This window comes from Leopardus geoffroyi, chromosome A2, assembly GCF_018350155.1.
Source record: "Leopardus geoffroyi isolate Oge1 chromosome A2, O.geoffroyi_Oge1_pat1.0, whole genome shotgun sequence".
Taxonomy (NCBI): Eukaryota; Metazoa; Chordata; class Mammalia; order Carnivora; family Felidae; genus Leopardus; species Leopardus geoffroyi.
In genome coordinates, this window is record NC_059331.1 from 76,294,633 (window position 1) to 76,314,672 (window position 20,040).

At 39.8% G+C, this 20,040-nt stretch overlaps 1 protein-coding gene across 4 annotated transcripts in view; it reads right to left on the reverse strand.

Moving 5' to 3' along the window:
* The window catches only part of LOC123606271 (STARD3 N-terminal-like protein), a 55,562-nt gene that overhangs the window by 22,947 nt on the left and 12,575 nt on the right, over window positions 1-20,040 (reverse strand). For 3 of the 4 annotated variants that reach the window (XM_045494383.1, XM_045494384.1, XM_045494385.1), the window contains one exon: window positions 4,634-4,901. In XM_045494383.1, coding sequence (XP_045350339.1) covers window positions 4,634-4,858 — 225 coding nt within the window. In that variant the 5' untranslated portion in view covers window positions 4,859-4,901. Of the gene's footprint in view, window positions 1-4,633; window positions 4,902-10,299; window positions 10,502-20,040 lie in introns of those variants that run through there. The other variant, XM_045494386.1, reaches the window with a different exon arrangement.

Here is a 20,040-nt window from a genome sequence, read left to right on the forward strand (position 1 = left end):
GTGAGTTCGAGCCCCACATCGGGCTCTGTGCAGACAGCTCAGAGCCCGGAGCCTGCTTCGGATCCTGTTTCTCCCTCTCTCTCCGCCCTTCCCCAATTCATGCTCTGTCTCAGAAATAAATAAACATTAAAAAAAATTTTGTTTAAATCTTGACTCCTTCCTGAATACTGGAGATAAAAAAAACTCAGCTTATCAATAAGTCTATCAGCATACTTACATTTCTTTAAATTTTTTTAAGTTTATTTATTTTTTGAGAGAGAGAGTGAGCAGGGCTGGGGCAGACAAGGAGACACTCTCAAGTAGGCTCTGCACTAGAGCCTGATGTGGGGCTTGAACTCATAAACCGTGAGATCTTGACCTAAGCCACAATCAAGAGTAGGACTCTTAACCAACTGAGCCACCCAGGTGCCCCCAGCATACTTATTTTTTTAGGATGCCTCTAAGATTAACTTTTTCCTTCCGATTCTCACCACTTTGCATGGGATTCCTTTCACAGCTTCGCAGCCAATCTGTCCCTAATGTAATCCTACTGGCAAACCAGTGCCATGAGATCTTTATCCATTCACCGAATATTTGCTGAACACTTGCTAAGTGTCGAATATGGTTCTAAATACTTCAGTAAACAAAACAGTATCCCTGTCTCTATGGAACTTATGTTTTAGCAAGGAGTGAGAAATGACAAACAAGAAAATACGTGCTGTACAGAGAACAGAAGCAGGGCAGTGCGACAGGAGTGATGGTTGACTTCTTTGGGTTGGATGCTAAGTGGAAGCCTTCCCTGTGGTGAGATCTAAGCTGACAGATACCAGCATAAGACGTCAGCATCTGCATCAAGATAAAGGAAATGAACCATTTTCATTTAGAAGGAACTAGTATAAAGGTCCAAGACAGAAGGGAGCTTGTTCTGTCCTGAGACCAGGAGGCAAGTCTGGGCTTATCCAAGCGGGCCAGGAACAGAGAGCAGGAAAGGAAGGCTGGAGAGGCTCCTTGGGGGTTATGCTGGCCAAGCTATGGCACTTGGATTTTATCCAAAGTGCTCTGGTCCATCAGAAGGGTTATAAATAGACAGTAACATTGTTTGATTTGTTGTTTTCAGTCTCTCTGGCTTGTTTTTACAATTTTTTTTAATGTTTATTTATTATTTTTGAGAGAAAGAAAGAGACAGAGCACGGGTAGGGGAGAGGCAGAGAGAGGGAGACACAGAATCCAAAGTAGGCTCCAGGCTCCGAGCTGTCAGCCCAGAGCCCAACGTGGGGCTCGAACCCACGAATTGCGAGATGGTGACCTGAGCCAAAGTCAGACGCTTAACTGACTGAGCCACCCGGGCACCCCAAATCTCTCTGGCTTCTAGGAGGAGAATGGATATTAGGAGGGCAAGAATGGAAGCTGGCTAATCAGTTGGGCTCCTGGTACAGGAGTCCGGGGGAGTCATAACATGCTGGCTTGCTTGAGGGTGGCCACGGTAGAAATGGAGAAGACGTCATGACTTGGATCTATTTTGCAGGCACATCCCACAGGGCTTACTTTTCAACTGGATAGGGAATGTGAGAGACACAAAACAAGCAAATTAATTAAGGATGAGTCTTCATTTTTGGCCTGAGCATCTTGCTTTCTTGGAGAAAGGAGAAAAATTGGCTAAATTGGAAGTCATATATAAAGGCAAAGTACTTGGGTTACTGTTATGATTGCATAGTCCCATTACTCTTTTGAAGGCCTAAGCACCCCTGGCACTATTTCTTTCCTCTTTCAAAGACCAGCACGATAGGGCAGTGTAAGATATGTGCTGTATCTGCTCCGCTAAACTTCAAATCTTACTAATGTTTCTGTGGAGCCTGCCACACCTAAATCTGAAGCCTATGTCTGGCACTCAGTATATGTGTAGACAGGTGAAAAGAACAATGGATTTCAGTGATTAGAGTGATTACAGAAACAGACCACAAAAGAAAAGGCATATGGTACAGTGTGTGGTGAAAAGCCCAGGTCAGGACTGACAATCTAAATCAAACACAACTAGAAACTGAATGTAAAAAAAAAACCAAAATATCAAACCTTGCCAAAAAAGTCAAGATGTGTTGTCTTAAAGATCATATAGTCTTGTGTGATCTTTTCATTTTATAACTGGGGCAACTGGCAGTCAGTGGAAAAGTTTTAGAATACATTTCTTAATTTGAAATATGCATCTCTAGGTTTACTGCAGCATTGTATAAAAGCTGGGATATGGAAGCAGCCTCAGTATCTATCCACAGATGATGGATAAAGAAGATGTGGTGTGCATATCTATTTATCTATAGACATGTATAGATATATACACACACAATATATATATACTCACACATATATATTATACATATAATATAAATACATACATTATATACACACACACAATGGAATAGTACTCAGCTGTAAAAAATCATGCGATCCTGCCATTTGCAACAACATGGTTAGATGTAGAGAGTATAATGCTAAGTGAAATGCTAAGAGAAAGGCAAATACCGTATGATTTCACTCACACATGGAATTTAAGAAACGAAACAAACGAAGAAAAAAAGAGATAAACAAAAACCAGACTCTTACATATGGAGAACAAACTGTCAGTGGGGAGTTGGCGGGGAGGGGCTGGGAGAAATTGAAAAGGGAGATTAAGAGGTACAACCTTCCAGTTATAAAATAGATAAATCATGGAGATGAAAAGCACAGCACAGGAAACAAAGTCAGTAAGACTGCAATAGTGTTGTCTGGTGACAGATGGTGACTCCACTTACTGCATGAGCGCCGAGTCATGTACAGAAATGCTGAAATGTTTTATGCCTGAAACTAATGTTAACACTGCATATGTTAATTACCTTCAATAAAAAAAAAATAAACAAAAATACATCTCTTAATTGCTAGGCCTGGTGATTTTTTTCATTTATAACCTGTCACACACAGACATGAACCAATCCCTCCTGAGGAACAAAACAGAGTTCAGTCCACTTCACTCAGTTGAAGGGAGGAGGGAGGAGGGAGGTGAGTGTGATCCTACGAACCCCTCACCACAGCTCTACCCCCAGGCTTCCCTCACTTAAAAGTAGGTAGTGATCTTGGTGGTAAATCAATAAATGCTTTGATTTTGTGCTGTCATTACAATCATTTTTACGTGAGCTCCCTAAAACTGCTGCTATGCTTTCCTGTTGAAAGTTGTATTTCTGGGGTGCCCGGGTGGCTCAGTCTGTTTAGCATCCGACTCTTGATTTTGGCTCAGGTCGTGATCCCAGGGTTGTGGAACAGAGTCCCACGTTGGGCTCTGCACTGAGCGTGGAGCCTGCTTGGGATTCTTTCTCTCTCCTCCTCTACCCCTCTCTCTCTCAGTAAAATAAAAAAATAATAATAATAATAAGGGGTGCCTGGTTAAGTCGGTTAAGTGTCTGACTCTTGGTTTCGGCTCAGGCCGTGACCTCGCAGTGTCGTGGGTTTGAGCCCGGAGTTGGGCTCTGCGCTGGCAGTGCAGAACCTTCTTGGGATTCTCTCTCTACCTCTCTCTCTGCCCCTCCCCTGCTCTCTCTCTCTCTCTCAAAAATAAATAAACTTTAAAATGTTTTTTAAATAAATTAAAAAGATGTATTTCTTTTTTATTTCTTAATAGGTACTAGTTTTAAAAACATATTACTCCTTTGAAATATATGTTAATTTAAATGTTTTCTTTAATATATACATGTGGAACAAATAATACAAAGAGACTCTAAATTACTGCATCATATCACTGGCTTGTGTGGTTTTAAACAATTCTTGCCTGTGAGGAAAGCATTTGGAAGAGATTACCTATTTGTAAACAGAGTCAAGGCTTTGGGAGAAAACAGATATATTGGGCTAAATAAAATATATTATTAAAATGTATTTCACCTGTCTATTTTCACCTTTATTAATGTAGCAACTAGAGAACTTAATTGTCTACAAGGCTTGCATTATATTTCCATTGGATAGTACTAGTCTAGAGAGTTATTTGGCAATATAACTGCATAGACCTGACAAGATCGAGACAAACCTCCAAATGGTTCTGAACATTTTTTTCAATAAAAGATGAATGATCTCTTTGTGAAAAAGTAAAGAATAAATGCAAGAAAACTCTTAAACATGGGGATTAGAAAAGTAGATGTAACATCTAAAACATATTCCAGAGGCATGCTACATTTTTGAAGCAAGGACCAGCAATCTTTTTCTGAGAAGGGCCAGGAAATAGATACTTTTGCCTTTGTGGGCCAGATGGACTCTGTCACAACTACTCAAGTCAACTATAGCACAAAAGCCAGCCACAGGCAAAAGGTAAACAGATGGGCAGGGCTGTGTTCCAATAAAACTTTATAAAAACAGGCCAGCTGAATTTGGCCCCCAGGCTATGGTTCACTAACTCCTGATAGAGAACAAAACACCATGAATTCAAATTTCAAAGTGAGTTTTAAATGAACTAGCCTTTGTTTTAAAAAATAACAGCACAGAACAAGAGAGGTCAAAATCAGCTGGAAAAGAGCACTATCCCCCCCTTTGGAAAAACACAGAATTCACTAAATGACACAGAAATGAGGAGAAAAATAAGAAAATTGTTTCTTGGCTCTGGAAACAATTCTTATGTAAAGTCATGGGGAAGAAAAACACTTACATTTAACTCTATTATCCACAGTAACGTTACAAATAAGAGGTCAAAGGTGACAAACAAACAGAAAGTCCTCCGGACATCAGATATGCCTTTCTTCTCCCTTCCTTCATAGGACTCAATCCTGGCCATGAGGTGTGCAGGGTTGATGGAATGAACGTCGCGCAAGGAAGCGTGAGAGCTCTGGCTCCCGGTGAGGGCGTTCTCCATGTCTTCTTGCAGGGGGTTCATCCTGGAGGCGGGTTAAGGGAGCCTCTCTCCAACTTCACCATCCCTGGAGAGAAGACAGCTTTGTGTGAAATCAGAGCTCACCTGAAACCACCATGCCACCCCCACCTCCGCGCAACTGTTTCTCTAACTGAGCGACAGTGTCGTCACTGAAGACACCTGTGTCCTGATGAAGACATAAAGCCAAAGGGAAATGAGACGTGCCTCTTGATGCTCTCAATATTACAAACGAGCTGGTACAGACGTGACTGGCAGCAGAGAAGAATGAAAGTGTGCCGCACTAAAGAGGGAAGACAGGATGCTGACCACACGAGGAAGGGGTAACTGAGAACCTGGAGCAAGCCGGTTCCCGTGCGTTTCCAGGGAGAAAACCTCTCCAAGTGTGTGTCATTACTCAGGAAAACATTTCCTGAAAGCTCCCCAGAGAGCGTGTGACTAGGACGTGAAAACTAGACACAGAAAACATTGTCTCCTGAAGAGGAACTGCTTTCCACCAAAAGTATCTAATAAACTGATCTTAACGTTTCCCCCATTACGTCTTAATGAATAAGCATGTGTCAGGCCCCTTCTTGGAAAAGTACCCACACCTCCAAAGTTCATCAGCGTTACACAAACACCTCTGCTGATGACCCAAGTTACAGCTCTATCTAGAGATCCAAGACCCCCTCTCCCCAAGGCTAGGATGTGCTTCTATGCTAAAAGTGAAAGATTACTAACCTAAATGATCTGACCTCCTCAAGAAGGAGGCAAAGTCATGAAACAGTATGGTGGACGGTGTTGCTGTGTTCCTTCTACAGCACCTCTCCCCATAGGGGGACACTAGACCCCTGGCTCTACTGACCTCATGTGCGTTTCCCCGGGCCAATTTAACCTGCTTCTGTCCACACGTAAGAACCCTGCACTGGTTCTCCTTTCCTTCTGCCACAGTGACTGGCAATGTCCAGATAAGGAAGAGCATTTTCAAGGCGGGTAAAACGGAAGTTGAAAACAGACTGCTGACATCTCCCAGAAGCATCATGGTCCCGCTCGGTCCTACTCACAGTCCAGAACAGTGTTGCTACACATGGTCCTCATTTCTTTCCCTTCCCATATTCCAGGAACAAAAGTCCCTTCCACATTTTCATATGATAAAACGACATAACATTTTCCAAAGCAGTTTGGTTATACGAACTAAGATGCTTTAAGATATTCATACCTACTGGTCCGGTAACCCCAGGCCAAGACAAAAACTGATCTATGTCACTAGAGGTTGGGTTAGTGATGTTAGTGATTACCCGTGAGCAAGAGAGAGGGAACAGAGACTAGAGTTCACAAGTTTGGTCAAATTCCATTTCTTGGCCTGAGTAGAGCTACCATGGCTGTGCTCCCTTAGTGATAATTTACTGATGTAGGGTAGTAGTTTCAATGGGGCACTGACTTGCAAATATTCAAAATGCTGTATGCTTACGTACACATACACATATATGAATGGTAGGTGTGTGTCTGTTAGGTAGACTTTATCATTATATATGTATAATAGTCCCAATGAGAAAACAATCTAAATATCTAACAAAAAGGGAATAATGAGATAACTCATAGTATAACCACAGTATAGTCATTAAATAAGGTACTCAAAACTTAGAAAAATGATTACGTTATAATAGTAACTAGACTAAAATGTCAACATCAAATGGAACATAGGCACAGACAGCATTTTCACAACTTTGTAAAATAAAACCAAATTTTTAAAAGAATGTACCTATGAAACATATCAAATGCTAATACTGATTATCTCTGCCTGGTGATATATTTTCCCCCTTTTACCTTTTCCATGTTTTTGTATTTCCTATTTTGCACATATTGTGTCTACAACACAGGGACTAAATTAAAACATCATTGTGGTAGAGTCCTAGACAGATATCCCAGGACTCTATGGGGCTCTTCCCTCTCTTTCACACATCTGGGTGACAGGAGATAACAGCCTTTTGAGCATTCTGAAAAGCTCAGTAGGAGTCCACTTCAGTGCTTTGTAAAATAAAATACAAAATTCCAAAAGTTCAAAGTATTTCTACACAATTTCTTTCTCAATGAGACCAACACCATCCTAAGGGAAAGGATTCCAATGGCATATTCCCCTGTCCAGTTGTTTTTAAAATAAAGCTTGCAAAACACTAACTTTATTCTGCCAGACTTCTAACAGTTAATTCTGGAACAGTAAGTAAAAAGGAATGTAACTATGTTTTCTGTGATAAAACACACACAAAATTCAAAAAGATACCAGAGATGCTCTCTAAATCTGAACCTGGATAAATAGAGACATATTTCTGTGGCAACACATTCTATAGCAAGAAAAAGGAACCCAAGTAGTTTTTAAACTGATCTAATATTATTCTATTAGCAAGTATATTTAAAAATTTAAACATTTTTTAAATTTTTTATGATTTTTTTTTGAGAGAGAGCGAGAGCATGGGTGCACAGGAGAGGGGCACAGGGAGAGGGAGAGGGGGAGAGAGGGAGAGAGGGGGAGAGGGAGAGAGAGAGAGAGAGAGAGAGAGAGAGAGAGAGGGAGAGAGAGAGAGAGAGAGAGAGAGAGAGAGAGAGAGAAAATTAAGCAGGCTCCACACTCTGCATAGAGCCCCACGTGGGGCTTGATCCCATGACCTTGGGATCATGACCTGAGTCGAAATCAAGAGTCGGATGTTCAACTGACTGAGCCACCCAGGCACCCCTAAAAATTAATTTAAACTCTTAAATCTACTAAACCGTATGGACGATTCAACAAATTCACAATTCAAACTCAGGGCTGTTTTTAGGAAGAAAATCGCTTTTCTCAGGCTCATGCATTCCTCCATCCCTGAGCCCACTCCTCATGAATACAAAGGGATCCCAAAGCAAAACATCACTCCTAGAAATCTGAGGCTATTTCAAACTAAAATCTGACATCATTCAATGGCATACACCTTCCCTGAGAAATGAGGATCATTCCGTTATCTTTCAGATGCATACACAGAACTGCTAAGTAGCTAGAATCTACAGATACTTGCACACCTTTAGCAACAGTTACCCAAAGCACAGATTGTTGTGAGCAGAAAGAGAGAGAGAGCTTCCTTATAAGGTGTAAAAGAGGACACCACACAAAGCCCCTTTCTACTCTATAATGACAGGACTTCATCCTAACCCTGTCCTTCCAAAAGGTTCAAGTATGAAACTTCACAGTAGACGTCACTGAAATGCTCTCCACATTCTAATCCCCAGGCAGGTCAAGTACATCTCCTCCAAGTCCCCCTAGGGCCGTGGATATTATGTCACTTCTGGAACTGCTTACCACAATGTGCCTTAATTATCCACTCGCCTGTCTCTCCTGCTAGTCAATGTGTTCCGTGAAGGCCTTGAATTTGATTTGCACATCCCTGTGCCCCAAGGACTACCCCAGTACACGGGACATGGCAAGAACAAAACAAATGTCGACTAAGTAAATTCTACCACCTCACACAGAGACCCGCAGAGCCGGCTTTCACATTCTCTGCACTGGAGAGGCCACAACTGTTTTTTCCAAGGAAGAGCTTGGATATTCTCCCAGGTATAATTTTGGAAGCACTAAATATTCAGTTCTTGGTACTGAGAGCCTCTCTGGGGTTGGTTTAAGGAAAGCTAAGCCTCTCTAAGGAGGGGGGTAAGTACCAAAGAGCTGTATACACAGGAACCTAAATCTGCAATGCAAGATTTATTCCAACCATGGGGAACATATGGGGGATGAGGGTGGAGAACTACAAAGAAAAGAAAAGAAAAACATCCCCTTATCTTTTTCTGGCATTTGCGTGAGGAGATGAGAATCTTTTTGTTCTTTCAGTTTTTGAAAATGAGATTCACGTCTTCGTGAATCTCATATGAATCGCTGTCCTCCTCTGTACTGTAATATTAGCCAGCCATTTCTACATTATGCTACATTAACAAGGTGCTCCAAAGTTCAGAGGCATAACACGATCTACATTTATTCTCAGGCTCACAGGTCTACAGGTTGCCTGAAGTTCAGCTGATCTCGTGGGGGCTCAGCTGGGCAACTCTGCTTCTAAGGGCAGCACAACTTGGCTTCAAATCGTGTTGGATGCAGGTCGGCTCTCTGTCTGTCTTCCTCCTCAGGCCAGGATTATCTGGGTCATGTGCTTTTCACAGCAAGTGGCAACAGCACGCGAGACAAGTGAGACCATGTAAATACATTTAAAATCTCTGTACATATCACGTCTGCTCATATTCTATCGGCCAAAATCTTCTCTCAAGGCCATGACCAAAGGCAGTAGAGCTGGGATGTACACTCTGCTCAGAGAGGAGAAGGCAAGTGAACATTTGCTGGTTAATATTCCAGCCTGGCACAGCTATCAGTGCTCTAAACCAGGGGTTGGCAAACTGTAGCCTAGAGGTCAACTATGGCTTGCTACCTGTTTCTGAGTATCAGGTTTTAACAGAACACCACCACACCCATTCTGAGGGTCTGTGGATGCTTTCACACTAGGACGACAGAGGTGAACTATCACAACAGAAACCATATTTACTTTCTGCATTTTTCCAGAAAAAGCGATGATTGCTTTCATCAGCTTCACAAAGGAGACCCAGGCGAGATCTGGAGTGATTCAGGCTAGCAACCGCAGGCTAACTGATGAATATGAATCCTTCCAATGCATGTTCCGATTGTGTGGCTAGCAAAAACCTGCAGTTCATTTACCTGAGGGCCACTTCAAATGGCATGAACATGCTGCTCGTGGACTTAATTCTCTTTCCTTAACTCCACACTACTAAAATTGGAGAAAAATTCTGTCTCACCTATGCTGGTAGCTTCTTAAATGAGGATATCCTTCCCACGTGGAAAAAAACAAAAACAAAACGAAAAGAACTGAGATCCTTTCTGCTTCCAAGAAGAATTGCTTACATCTTTGGGTTTCTTCCACCGCACTGGTCCCCAGGCTGGGTGCAAAGCTGAGCCAAAGCTTCAACTCCATCTGCTTGAGCACAGAATCGATACTCTCCAGACGTTAAACAGCGGCTGCTCTGAGCACTAGTCATCACTGCTGGCCTCATACAAAAGTCCCAGAGTTTCTTGTACCTTCCTAGAGAGAGCCTCTGGGCACCAGCTGGGGGCATCAAACCATACCTTTCATCCCCAACACCCAGCCTTCTTCTCTTACTACTTATGGCTACAGTCAGGACACTGTATGTTCTCCTCCAAGAGAGTGCCAGAATAACAGACACTGAAATCATTTAATTCAGAATGACTTTAGGTCCTCATCTTAACCAAAGGCCTAGGGAGCAGAACTGACTTATCGACATGTTTTGCTTGGTCTGGCACAGTGTTTCTCAAGATTTTGAACTAACTGTCAACATTTTAAATAATGAAGTTTCATATAAAACTCCAGACTTCCAGCTTCTCTTGAAAAGTTAAAAGCAGAATCAGGAGGCCTGCATTTCCTTACCACGGCAGTAAGGCTGCTGATCTCTTTAGACGTAATACACACTTTCCACTCGGCCTCAGTTTCGACCTAGCTCGGAGGGGTTTAAGTTTGCCAGTCTGATTGATTTCCACTCCCTTGTTTCACAGGCAAAGAGACATATTAGTGCCTGAAGACTGTGTCTCATCATATTGTTTCAAAGCTTTCCTCATCTTTGTTAACCAAGTTATTCTTGCCTGTAAAACAAATGTATGCTTAAACTTGAAAAAAAAAAAAAAAAAAAGAAATAAGAATTTGAGGCCTACATGGATTACAGGGATGTGCCCATCTAAAAGAGATTTTAAGATATATTTTAGGATTAAAGCTCAAATCTTTTACTTCTTTCCTCTCCATCACTACTAAGAGGAAACAGGAGGGACATCTGTAGGTGTTTAAATGGGCCTTGGATGCAGGCATTGAATTTGAGCTTCCCCAAAGACCCGGGCTGCCTCAGCTGGGCCCGCTCTACCCTAAGGCCAGGTTTCTGTGGGAGCAGGTAGCAGACTGAGCTGACTATCCTCTTGCGACGCGCATATGTTAGACCTAGTTTATGATGGTAAAAGTCCTATCTAGAGCCTGCAGGTTCCAAGATGAAACAGCTAGAACTGGGGAATGGGAATACTGAGCGGATAACCTGACGTTTACAAACATGCCTTGCCAGTAAGAGAAAGAGGCACGGTAACTAAGAAACCTAGAGACTTTAAAGAATAAATATGCACAGAAAGAGAGGATGTGGGAAGGAAGCTAAAGCTAATTTGGGGCATTAAAAAACATAGTAAAGCAATCTTCATATTTTTTTTTTAAGTTTATTTACTTATTTTGAGAAAGAGAGCATGTACGTGCATTGAGTAGGGGAGAGACAGAGAGAGAGAGAGTGAGAGAGAGAGAGAGAGAGTGAGAGAGAGAATCCCACACTGTCAGCACAGAGCCCCACGCGGGGCTCTATCCCACGAACCATGAGATCATGACCTGAGCCGCCATCAAATGTTGGACGCTTAACCAACTGAGCCACTGATGCACCCCATGGCCTTCATATTTTAAAGTTATCAATATGGGGGGAGGAAAGTTCTGCCATGCCTAAAAATGTCATGTCAAATTCAATCAACAGCTTTCTACTTAATGCTTACTTACATGAAGCTGCTTGTATTTTTTAAAACTTCCAAAGTTGTTTGTAGGTAAGATGTTCTAAACGAAGAAACAAGTATGATTCCCCGTCCTGTACTTCTTGGTGCTGTTGATGCTGTGACATATGCCAACCTTACCCTGAAAGTAAAGACCTGGGAGAACACTGACGAAACTGGCTTGAGAAAGACTGGCAGGGGGCAAGGTTAAGGAGCTGACACCATTGTACAACCCTGCAGCTTCCTGAGCAGGAGAACTGGCGTTACGAAACACTACAAGAAGTTTAACTTATGAGCAGACTGCCCACTACCATTATGTTCACATTTCCAAACAGTCTTGGCTTACTTTACACCACGTATTTTCCAAACGAAATACAACGTTGAGAAAAATACTTCTACAATCTAGGCTATAGGATTGAATTTTATTTTTTTGCTTCAAGTTTTTATTTAAATTCTAGTTAGCTAACATATAGCATAATAATGGTTTCAGGAGAAAAATTTTGTGATTTATCACTTATATACAACACCCAGTGCTCATCCTGACAAGTGCCCTCCTTAATGCCCATCATCACCCATTTGGCCCATCCCTCCACCCACCTCCCCTCCTTCAACCCTCAGTTTGTTCTCTATAGCCATTAAAGAAAAATGAAATCTTGCCATTTGCAACGATGTGGATGGAGCTAAAGAGTGCCACGCTAAGCAAAATAAGTCAGAGAAAGACAAATACCATATGATTTCACTCACATGTGGAATTTAAGATACAAAACAGATGAATACTGGATTGGATTTTATAACACCTACACAGCATATTCAAGTTAGCAGTTTAAACAAGAAGAAATTCCTGGATAGAGAGAAACAATTGGAGATTGCTAGATAGAGAAATCTGGGAGGGGGGGGGATCAGTTATTTCAAAGTAATAGTGAAAAATTTTTATGGAGAATTAAATAAAACCCTCCAACTGTTTGGTATTACTTCAAATAAAAACAAATATTTCCTGAGTCAAGGAGTCAAATTTTGCCAGTAGATACCTATTAATTTGACAACTGAATGGAATATTTATTTATTTATTTATTTATTTATTTATTTTTTATTTTTTTATATGAAATTTATTGTCAAATTGGTTTCCATACAACACCCAGTGCTCATCCCAAAAGGTGCCCTCCTCAATACCCATCACCCACCCTCCCCTCCCTCCCACCCCCGATCAACCCTCAGTTTGTTCTCAGTTTTTAACAGTCTCTTATGCTTTGGCTCTCTCCCACTCTAACCTCTTTTTTTTTTTTTTTTTCCTTCCCCTCCCCCATGGGTTTCTGTTAAGTTTCTCAGGATCCACATAAGAGTGAAACCATATGGTATCTGTCTTTCTCTGTATGGCTTATTTCACTTAGCATCACACTCTCCAGTTCCATCCACGTTGCTACAAAAGGCCATATTTCATTTTTTCTCATTGCCACGTAGTATTCCGTTGTGTATATAAACCACAATTTCTTTATCCATTCATCAGGTGATGGACATTTAGACTCTTTCCATAATTTGGCTATTGTTGAGAGTGCTGCTATAAACATTGGGGTACAAGTGCCCCTATGCATCAGTACTCCTGTATCCCTTGGATAAATTCCTAGCAGTGCTATTGCTGGGTCATAGGGTAGGTCTATTTTTAATTTTCTGAGGAACCTCCACACTGCTTTCCAGAGCAGCTGCACCAATTTGCATTCCCACCAACAGTGCAAGAAGGTTCCCGTTTCTCCACATCCTCTCCAGCATCTATAGTCTCCTGATTTGTTCATTTTGGCCTGAGTGGAATATTTAAAAAAGAGAAAGAAAAAAATTATGTGCATGTATGAAACCCTGCAAGGCTTTTTATAGACTTCCCCATATCATCAGGATTACAATGGGGGAAAGCGGGGGAGAACTTTGAAACAATTAAAATAATACTGCTCTCTGAGAGTTAAACTATACATTTAACACACAATGAATCAGAGCGGATGTACTGTGTCCCTCAAGAAGCCAAAGGGCTCGCAGTCCAAGATAGAAGAGTGCTGACGGGACTTATCATCAGCTAGGCTGTAAGGAGTGGAAGAGGAAATATGCCCTTCAGAGAGGAGATGGGTCAGTCCAGAAAACACAGGGAGAGGAGTGTCACAAACGAATGGTGGCTGTACCCAACCTGGCATCTTCAAGAGGGAGTGCCTTGCCTGGTGGATTTTAAGTATCTCCAGTCCAGCAGTCAGATTATTCCTCTGATTAATACGATGGCTAAGGGTATCATTAGTCCCTTTTGTCACTGAACAATTTAATAATTCCCTGCATGCTTCCCACCACCTTTTAAACATTCTGTTTCTTATTAAAATATCATAGTTTGAGTAGGGAGACAGTAAGACTGGTCAGCTTGAAACAAACTCAGTCTACACAGCACTTACAGTGTTCACTGCAGGTTTTACGATGTGAGTTGACCCATGTGAGGCAGAGCCACTCTCCACTGGGCTCTCTGTAAACAGATGGGGACAAATCAGGTCTCCCGGTCAACAAGAAAGAGGGCTGGACTATAACAGTAACAAAGTCAATGTGATGCCACTATGAAGCTGTTTGGGAGATGGATGTCTAGCTGTCTCCTGATGACCCTCAAAAGCACTGCTTTCTGGAAACATCTAGAGATACCATTCAGACACCACCTTAGTGATGGGTTAGTCATCTTTAAAATATTAGCATATTCTGTGTATAATATGCAAGAGGTGACATTTTAAAAAAGAAGTATAGAAAGCTGTGCCTTTACTGAAGTATTCTTCCAATATCTCTTTAATTTTTTAAAAAAAAATTTTAACGTTTATTTATTTTTGAGAGACAGAGAGAGACAGAGCATGAGTGAGGGAGGGGCAGAGAGAAAGGGAGACAGAATGTGAAGCCGGCTCCAGGCTCTGAGCTGTCAGCACAGGGCCCGACATGGGGCTCAAACCCATGAACTGTGAGATTATGACCTGAGTTGAAGTCGGTACTTAACCAATTGAGCCACCCAGGCGTCCCCTCTTCCAATATCTCTTTGTAAGCTTACATGCAATTATCAATAATTTCTGTAAGTGAATTATTAAGAGCACCACAGTTATCAGGCTCCAAACAGATATAGAATAACTGAACTTGACTCTGCAATGCTAATACAGTACATTTGCTTATTTTAAAATCTGACTTGGGGCGCCTGGATGGCGCAGTCGGTTAAGCGTCCGACTTCAGCCAGGTCACGATCTCGCGGTCCGTGAGTTCGAGCCCCGCGTCGGGCTCTGGGGCTGATGGCTCAGAGCCTGGAGCCTGTTTCCGATTCTGTGTCTCCCTCTCTCTCTGCCCCTCCCCTGTTCATACTCTGTCTCTCTCTGTCCCAAAAATAAATAAACGTTGAAAAAAAAAAAATAAAAATAAAAAAAAAATAAAATCTGACTTACAAGTATTTGAGTATGATTACTAATTCATAACCAAAAAAAAAAAGCAGGGAGGTTCTTAGTAAGTATACAAAATCTTCAAAAACTCAAGATTCATAATTAAGCTCTAAAGATTCTGCCATATATCCTCTTAACTAAGCAAGTATAGCTAATGTTTGTATTTCTAAAAATTGAGAAGTGTAATACATTTGAAATCAGCTTTAAGATTTACCACTCAGTATCAATAATGTATGCTTTACCAGAAAGAACAGAGATAACAAATGCATCTTAAAAACAAAGAAAATGTAAAAGCTAAGTAAACGATAGATCATGATCAAAATGGAAGGTGTGACAGTTTATTTTTTAAAAAATCCTATTTGGTATCTTAAAGATACACATACGGATGCTGATTATTTGAATACATAATAAAGTTTTTTAAAGACAGATAATTCTTTTTGTAACCCTTCAATCACAGACTATATACTATTTTGAGCATATTTTGATACGCTTACAACATTTAGCATAAAACTATCCTACTAAAAATATCTAATTCAGTAAGTCTTGCAATTAGGAACTGTCTACAGAAAAACAATGCATAATAGACACTCATAACATAGCAGTACTTTCTAAAATAACTACTGAGATAAATATATTTAATTTTTTTTTAAATAGTATTTTTAAAATGACAGTAAGACCTTACGAAAATGTTCACAGGGAGATGTTTATAAAAGAACTCTAAAAATGTTCTATTAAAGATGCATTTAGATAAGAACATGTCAAACTCTCTGATATTCAGTGTAAATATCCATTTTTCTCCTCTCCTATATCAGGGATGAGAAATGCATACAATAGAAGTAACACATCTTACTCTGAAAAACAATAAATTATGTTGTATAATTAAAAAAATAATGACAGTAAAAACAGTGGAAAGATGTCATAGTTGTGCTTATCACCAAATTCATTTCCTTAAAGTGCTTTAATTCCTTTTTAAATAAAGAATAAAATTTTAAAAATGAGGCATTTAAATTATAACATTACAAAAACTGTAAGTATCTCACAGGGAAAAACATTAAAAAGGAAAAAAGAAAAACAGTAAACACAATCAATAAATAAATCTGAAAGGAGAATGATAAATGTTCCACGCTGCGGGATGGGTATAATGTGATTCATTACACTAAACTCTCTACTTTTGTACATGGCTAAACGTTTCCATAAGTTTAAGATATATAAATAAGCCTAAGAAATGGGCAAACAAGCAAACCTAGATTGCAGAGGGGGCGATTAAGAAAGGAATACAAGTAACACTATTAGGAGAGGTGGTTTTTCAAACAGTAGGTGACACTTCACACTCATTGTGTTTGAAAAGCATAAATACTTTGGAAATATTACATCAAGAAGATGTAGATGGGCTGACTAGAATGAATCAACCAGAATGAACCCAAAAGGAAAAGTGAAAAAGTTGACAAAGAATTACCTGGCAAAGGAACTAGAGTCAGACAGTTTGATTGGTATTTCAAAATTGGGGGAAAAAATAAAATTTTACAAACTTTAAATGTTATGTTATGTTCCATAACATCAAAAAAAAGAAACAAAGAAAGTGAGGTTACCCTTAAAGCTAGAATAATCCGACATTATCTGACCAAGAACATGCAGGGACAAAGAATACAACACAAGTATGAACTAATCCTATCTATTGACATCTTATTATATATTATATAACAATGCATATACCACATATTAACCTAATAGCAAAATGATTCATTTCCGTAGCGCAGACTGAGTTAGGCACAGTGCTGAGTTCTTAACGTACATTAGATTCCTTTAATCCTCGCGACTACTCCCATGAGTAGATCTTCTGTATTCAAATGTTCCTGAAACATCACATAAATAAGTAAAAACTCATATAAATAAAAACTAAACCTAATAAGAAGGTAGATTATCTCTGTTCACCCATTAAAATGTTTCTTTGCATTTCAAAAACATTCATAAACACAATCTATAATTCATTTGGGCCAAAAAGCTTTGAAATTATGCACATTTTGACTGGGGGGGGGGACTGGCATAACTTCAAACTTTGTGAGACTCTTCATCTCCATCTAGATATCTACTGTCTTCCGCTTTCCTTAAAATGTGGTTCTCTCAAGTCTCTTATTCTCCAAGTTTTGAAAGAGACATAAGGAAATACATTAGTGATATAAGAAAGACAACAGTGTAAATGAAGAAAAAGCGACAACTGATAATCAGCATCAGGAGACACAGAACAGGGGCAGACAGGAGAGGACTGTGTGCCCATCTTCAGGGGCCATATGTGTGCCACACTACTGATTTATCAGGAGAAGTCAGAAATCTGAACTGTAATAGGAAATTGACCAAGTACCAAATATTAGTTCAATTAAACAAATAATAAAACTACTAAAGATCAAGGAAAACTCATTACCTATAAACTATCTGCCCAGAACTTTCTTAAGTTTTTCTGCAAAAAATATCTACAGATGATAAAGATGCCATTGAAATTCAGCTGCGAAAGACTAAAACGACTAGTCTTTCTAGCTCATGGAGAAAGAAACCTACACATCAAAATATACTGAGGGTTCCACTTAAAAGTTAATGAAACAGAGGCGCCTGGGTGGCCCAGTGGGTTAAGCGACTCTTGCTTTAGGCTCAGGTCATGATCTCACAGTTTGTGGGTTTGAGTACCACTCTGTCAGCATAGAGACTGCTTGGGATTCTCTCCCTCCCTCTCTGCCCCCACCCTGCTTGTGCACACACAGTCTTCCTCTCTCTCTCAAAAAAATAAGCATTTAGAAAATAAATAAAAGTTAATGAAACAAAGCCATCTTCATGGGTTATGTAGTAAAAGAAACTGCAGGTGAATAACATGATTTTAGGATGAGGAATCTGTAAGAATAAAGAGAAACAGATCTCAACACATAAAAATAAAAAGCTTCCCTATCTTAAACACATTAGAAGTAAAACTTACGTGATTAAAGACACAATGAAGACCTTACAATTCAATTAGAAAAATGGGCAAAGAAAGACAAGGCACACAAGGAAAAGAAATTTCTTTTGAATAAAAAAGAATTCTCATCCAACACCTGTAAATTTTTTAGAGAAGCAAATTAAATTCATGAGATCATTTATTAAATAGTTTCCGGGGACCTTCAGGTAGACCTCAAACTCCTTAATCTTGCCTAACCTAACACGTGGCCTACTTCTGCCTCCCTCTCCAGAACCACTTCAGGCCGAAAATCACAAGCACTTCCCTAAAGGAATCACATTCTCAGGCACCTCTACTTGTAATTTTCCCTCTACCTGGACTGCTCCTCTCCCTACATCTCTGGCTTACTCATCTCATAAGCCTTAACTCAAACGCCATTTTCTCTGGGAGGCTTTGGCTTCCTCCCACTCTTCCACACCTTTCTCCCCTGAGCAGAGAACAGCATAGACCTCTATAATGACATTTATTATGCTGCAGCAAGACTATTTTTTGCTCATTTTTTTTTTAAAGCAACAGCTTGCTTACAATGTTGTGATTCACCTATTTACCAATTCCTTCATTCTGGACAGTGAGAGTGGGGAGAAACTAAAGAGAGAGACAGATGAAAAGAAAGAAGAAAGGAAGGAAGGGAAGGAGGGGAAAAAAGGAAGAAAGGAAGGAAGGAAGAGGGGAAGGAAAGAAGAAAATGTAAAATTGCATTGAAAACATTAAAATAAATTTAATAAAATATATGCAATAAATTTAAGGAATAAATTTAGCAAAACATATGCAAGATCCCAACACTGAAAACTGTAACACATTGCAGAGAGAAGAAATAAAGATGAAAATAAATGGAGAAATATACAGCATTTATGGATTGGAAGAATTCAGTGGTAACATTTTAATTCCTCCCAAACTGATCTACAGAGTCAGCTTAATTCCAATAATAACCCCACCAAGGTTTTTATGGTAGAAATTGATACGTTATTTCTAAAATGTATATAGAAATGCAAAGAAATGAGAATATCCAAAGCAATCTTGAGGAAGAACAACAAAATTGGAAGATTCCTACTACCTAACTTAAAGATCATCTATAATGCTTCAGGAATGAAAACAGTGTGGTACTAATATACAGATCAACAAATAGATCAACAGAACATAACGGACAGCCTAGAAATAGAGCTGCACTTATTTGATCATTTGACTTTTGACAAAGATGTCAGAGCAATCCAATGGTGGAAAGAAAGTCTGTGTTCAACAAATGCTGCTGGGACAACCAGACATCAAAACTGAAAAACAAACAAACAAACAAACAAAAACGAACCTTGAACCCTAACACCAGACAAAAATTAAGAATGTGAAGTAGAATATTTTTACAACCTATTTGTAGGCAAAGATTTCTTAGAGAAGACACACACAACAAAACCATAATCATTATTAAAAAACTATATTGGCTGTCTTGAGGGGTTCCCACTGGCCAATGTGGGACAACTTGAACATGAAAACAAGTAATGACATTATTAACTTTACAGAAAAATATATCAGATTAAAAAAAAAAAAAAAAGGAAGAAAAGGGGCAGCTAGGTGGCTCAGTCAGTTAAGCATCCAACTTCAGCTCAGGTCATGATTTCATGGTCCATGAGTTCAAGCCCCACATCAGGCTCTATGCTGACTGCTCAAAGCCTGGAGCCTGCTTGGGATTCTGTCTCCCTCTCTCTCTGTCCCTCCCAGCTTGCACTCTGTCTCTCTCTCTCTCTCAAAAATAAACATTAAAAAAAATTTTTAAGAAGGAAGAAAAGATAATAAAATGAGAAAAATCAATAATCTGTAACCCTTAGTTAGAATAACAGAATCATGTCAGAATCTTCAATGAATGCTAAAAATTATTATGAAGCTGTTGAGAAATAGGATCTTCACAGTCTCAAAGTATTATCCCTCAGATTATTTAATAATTCCATTGGGGATAATACACCTTTACAGTGAAGAGATCTAGCAGCCACCATCTGTACCAAGTAATGAGGCGGCATCACCAATACTGGAATAAGCAGACATTATATATCTTCTGACATGAAGTAGGAGGAAGTACGTAACACCAATCATCTGTTATGATACACCCTCACCGAAAATGTTTCACCTGATTTCAGTCATAAAGAAACACCCAGACAAACACAGCATTTGGAACGTTCTCCAAGACAGGTACTGTGGACTGTTCAAAGAAGTC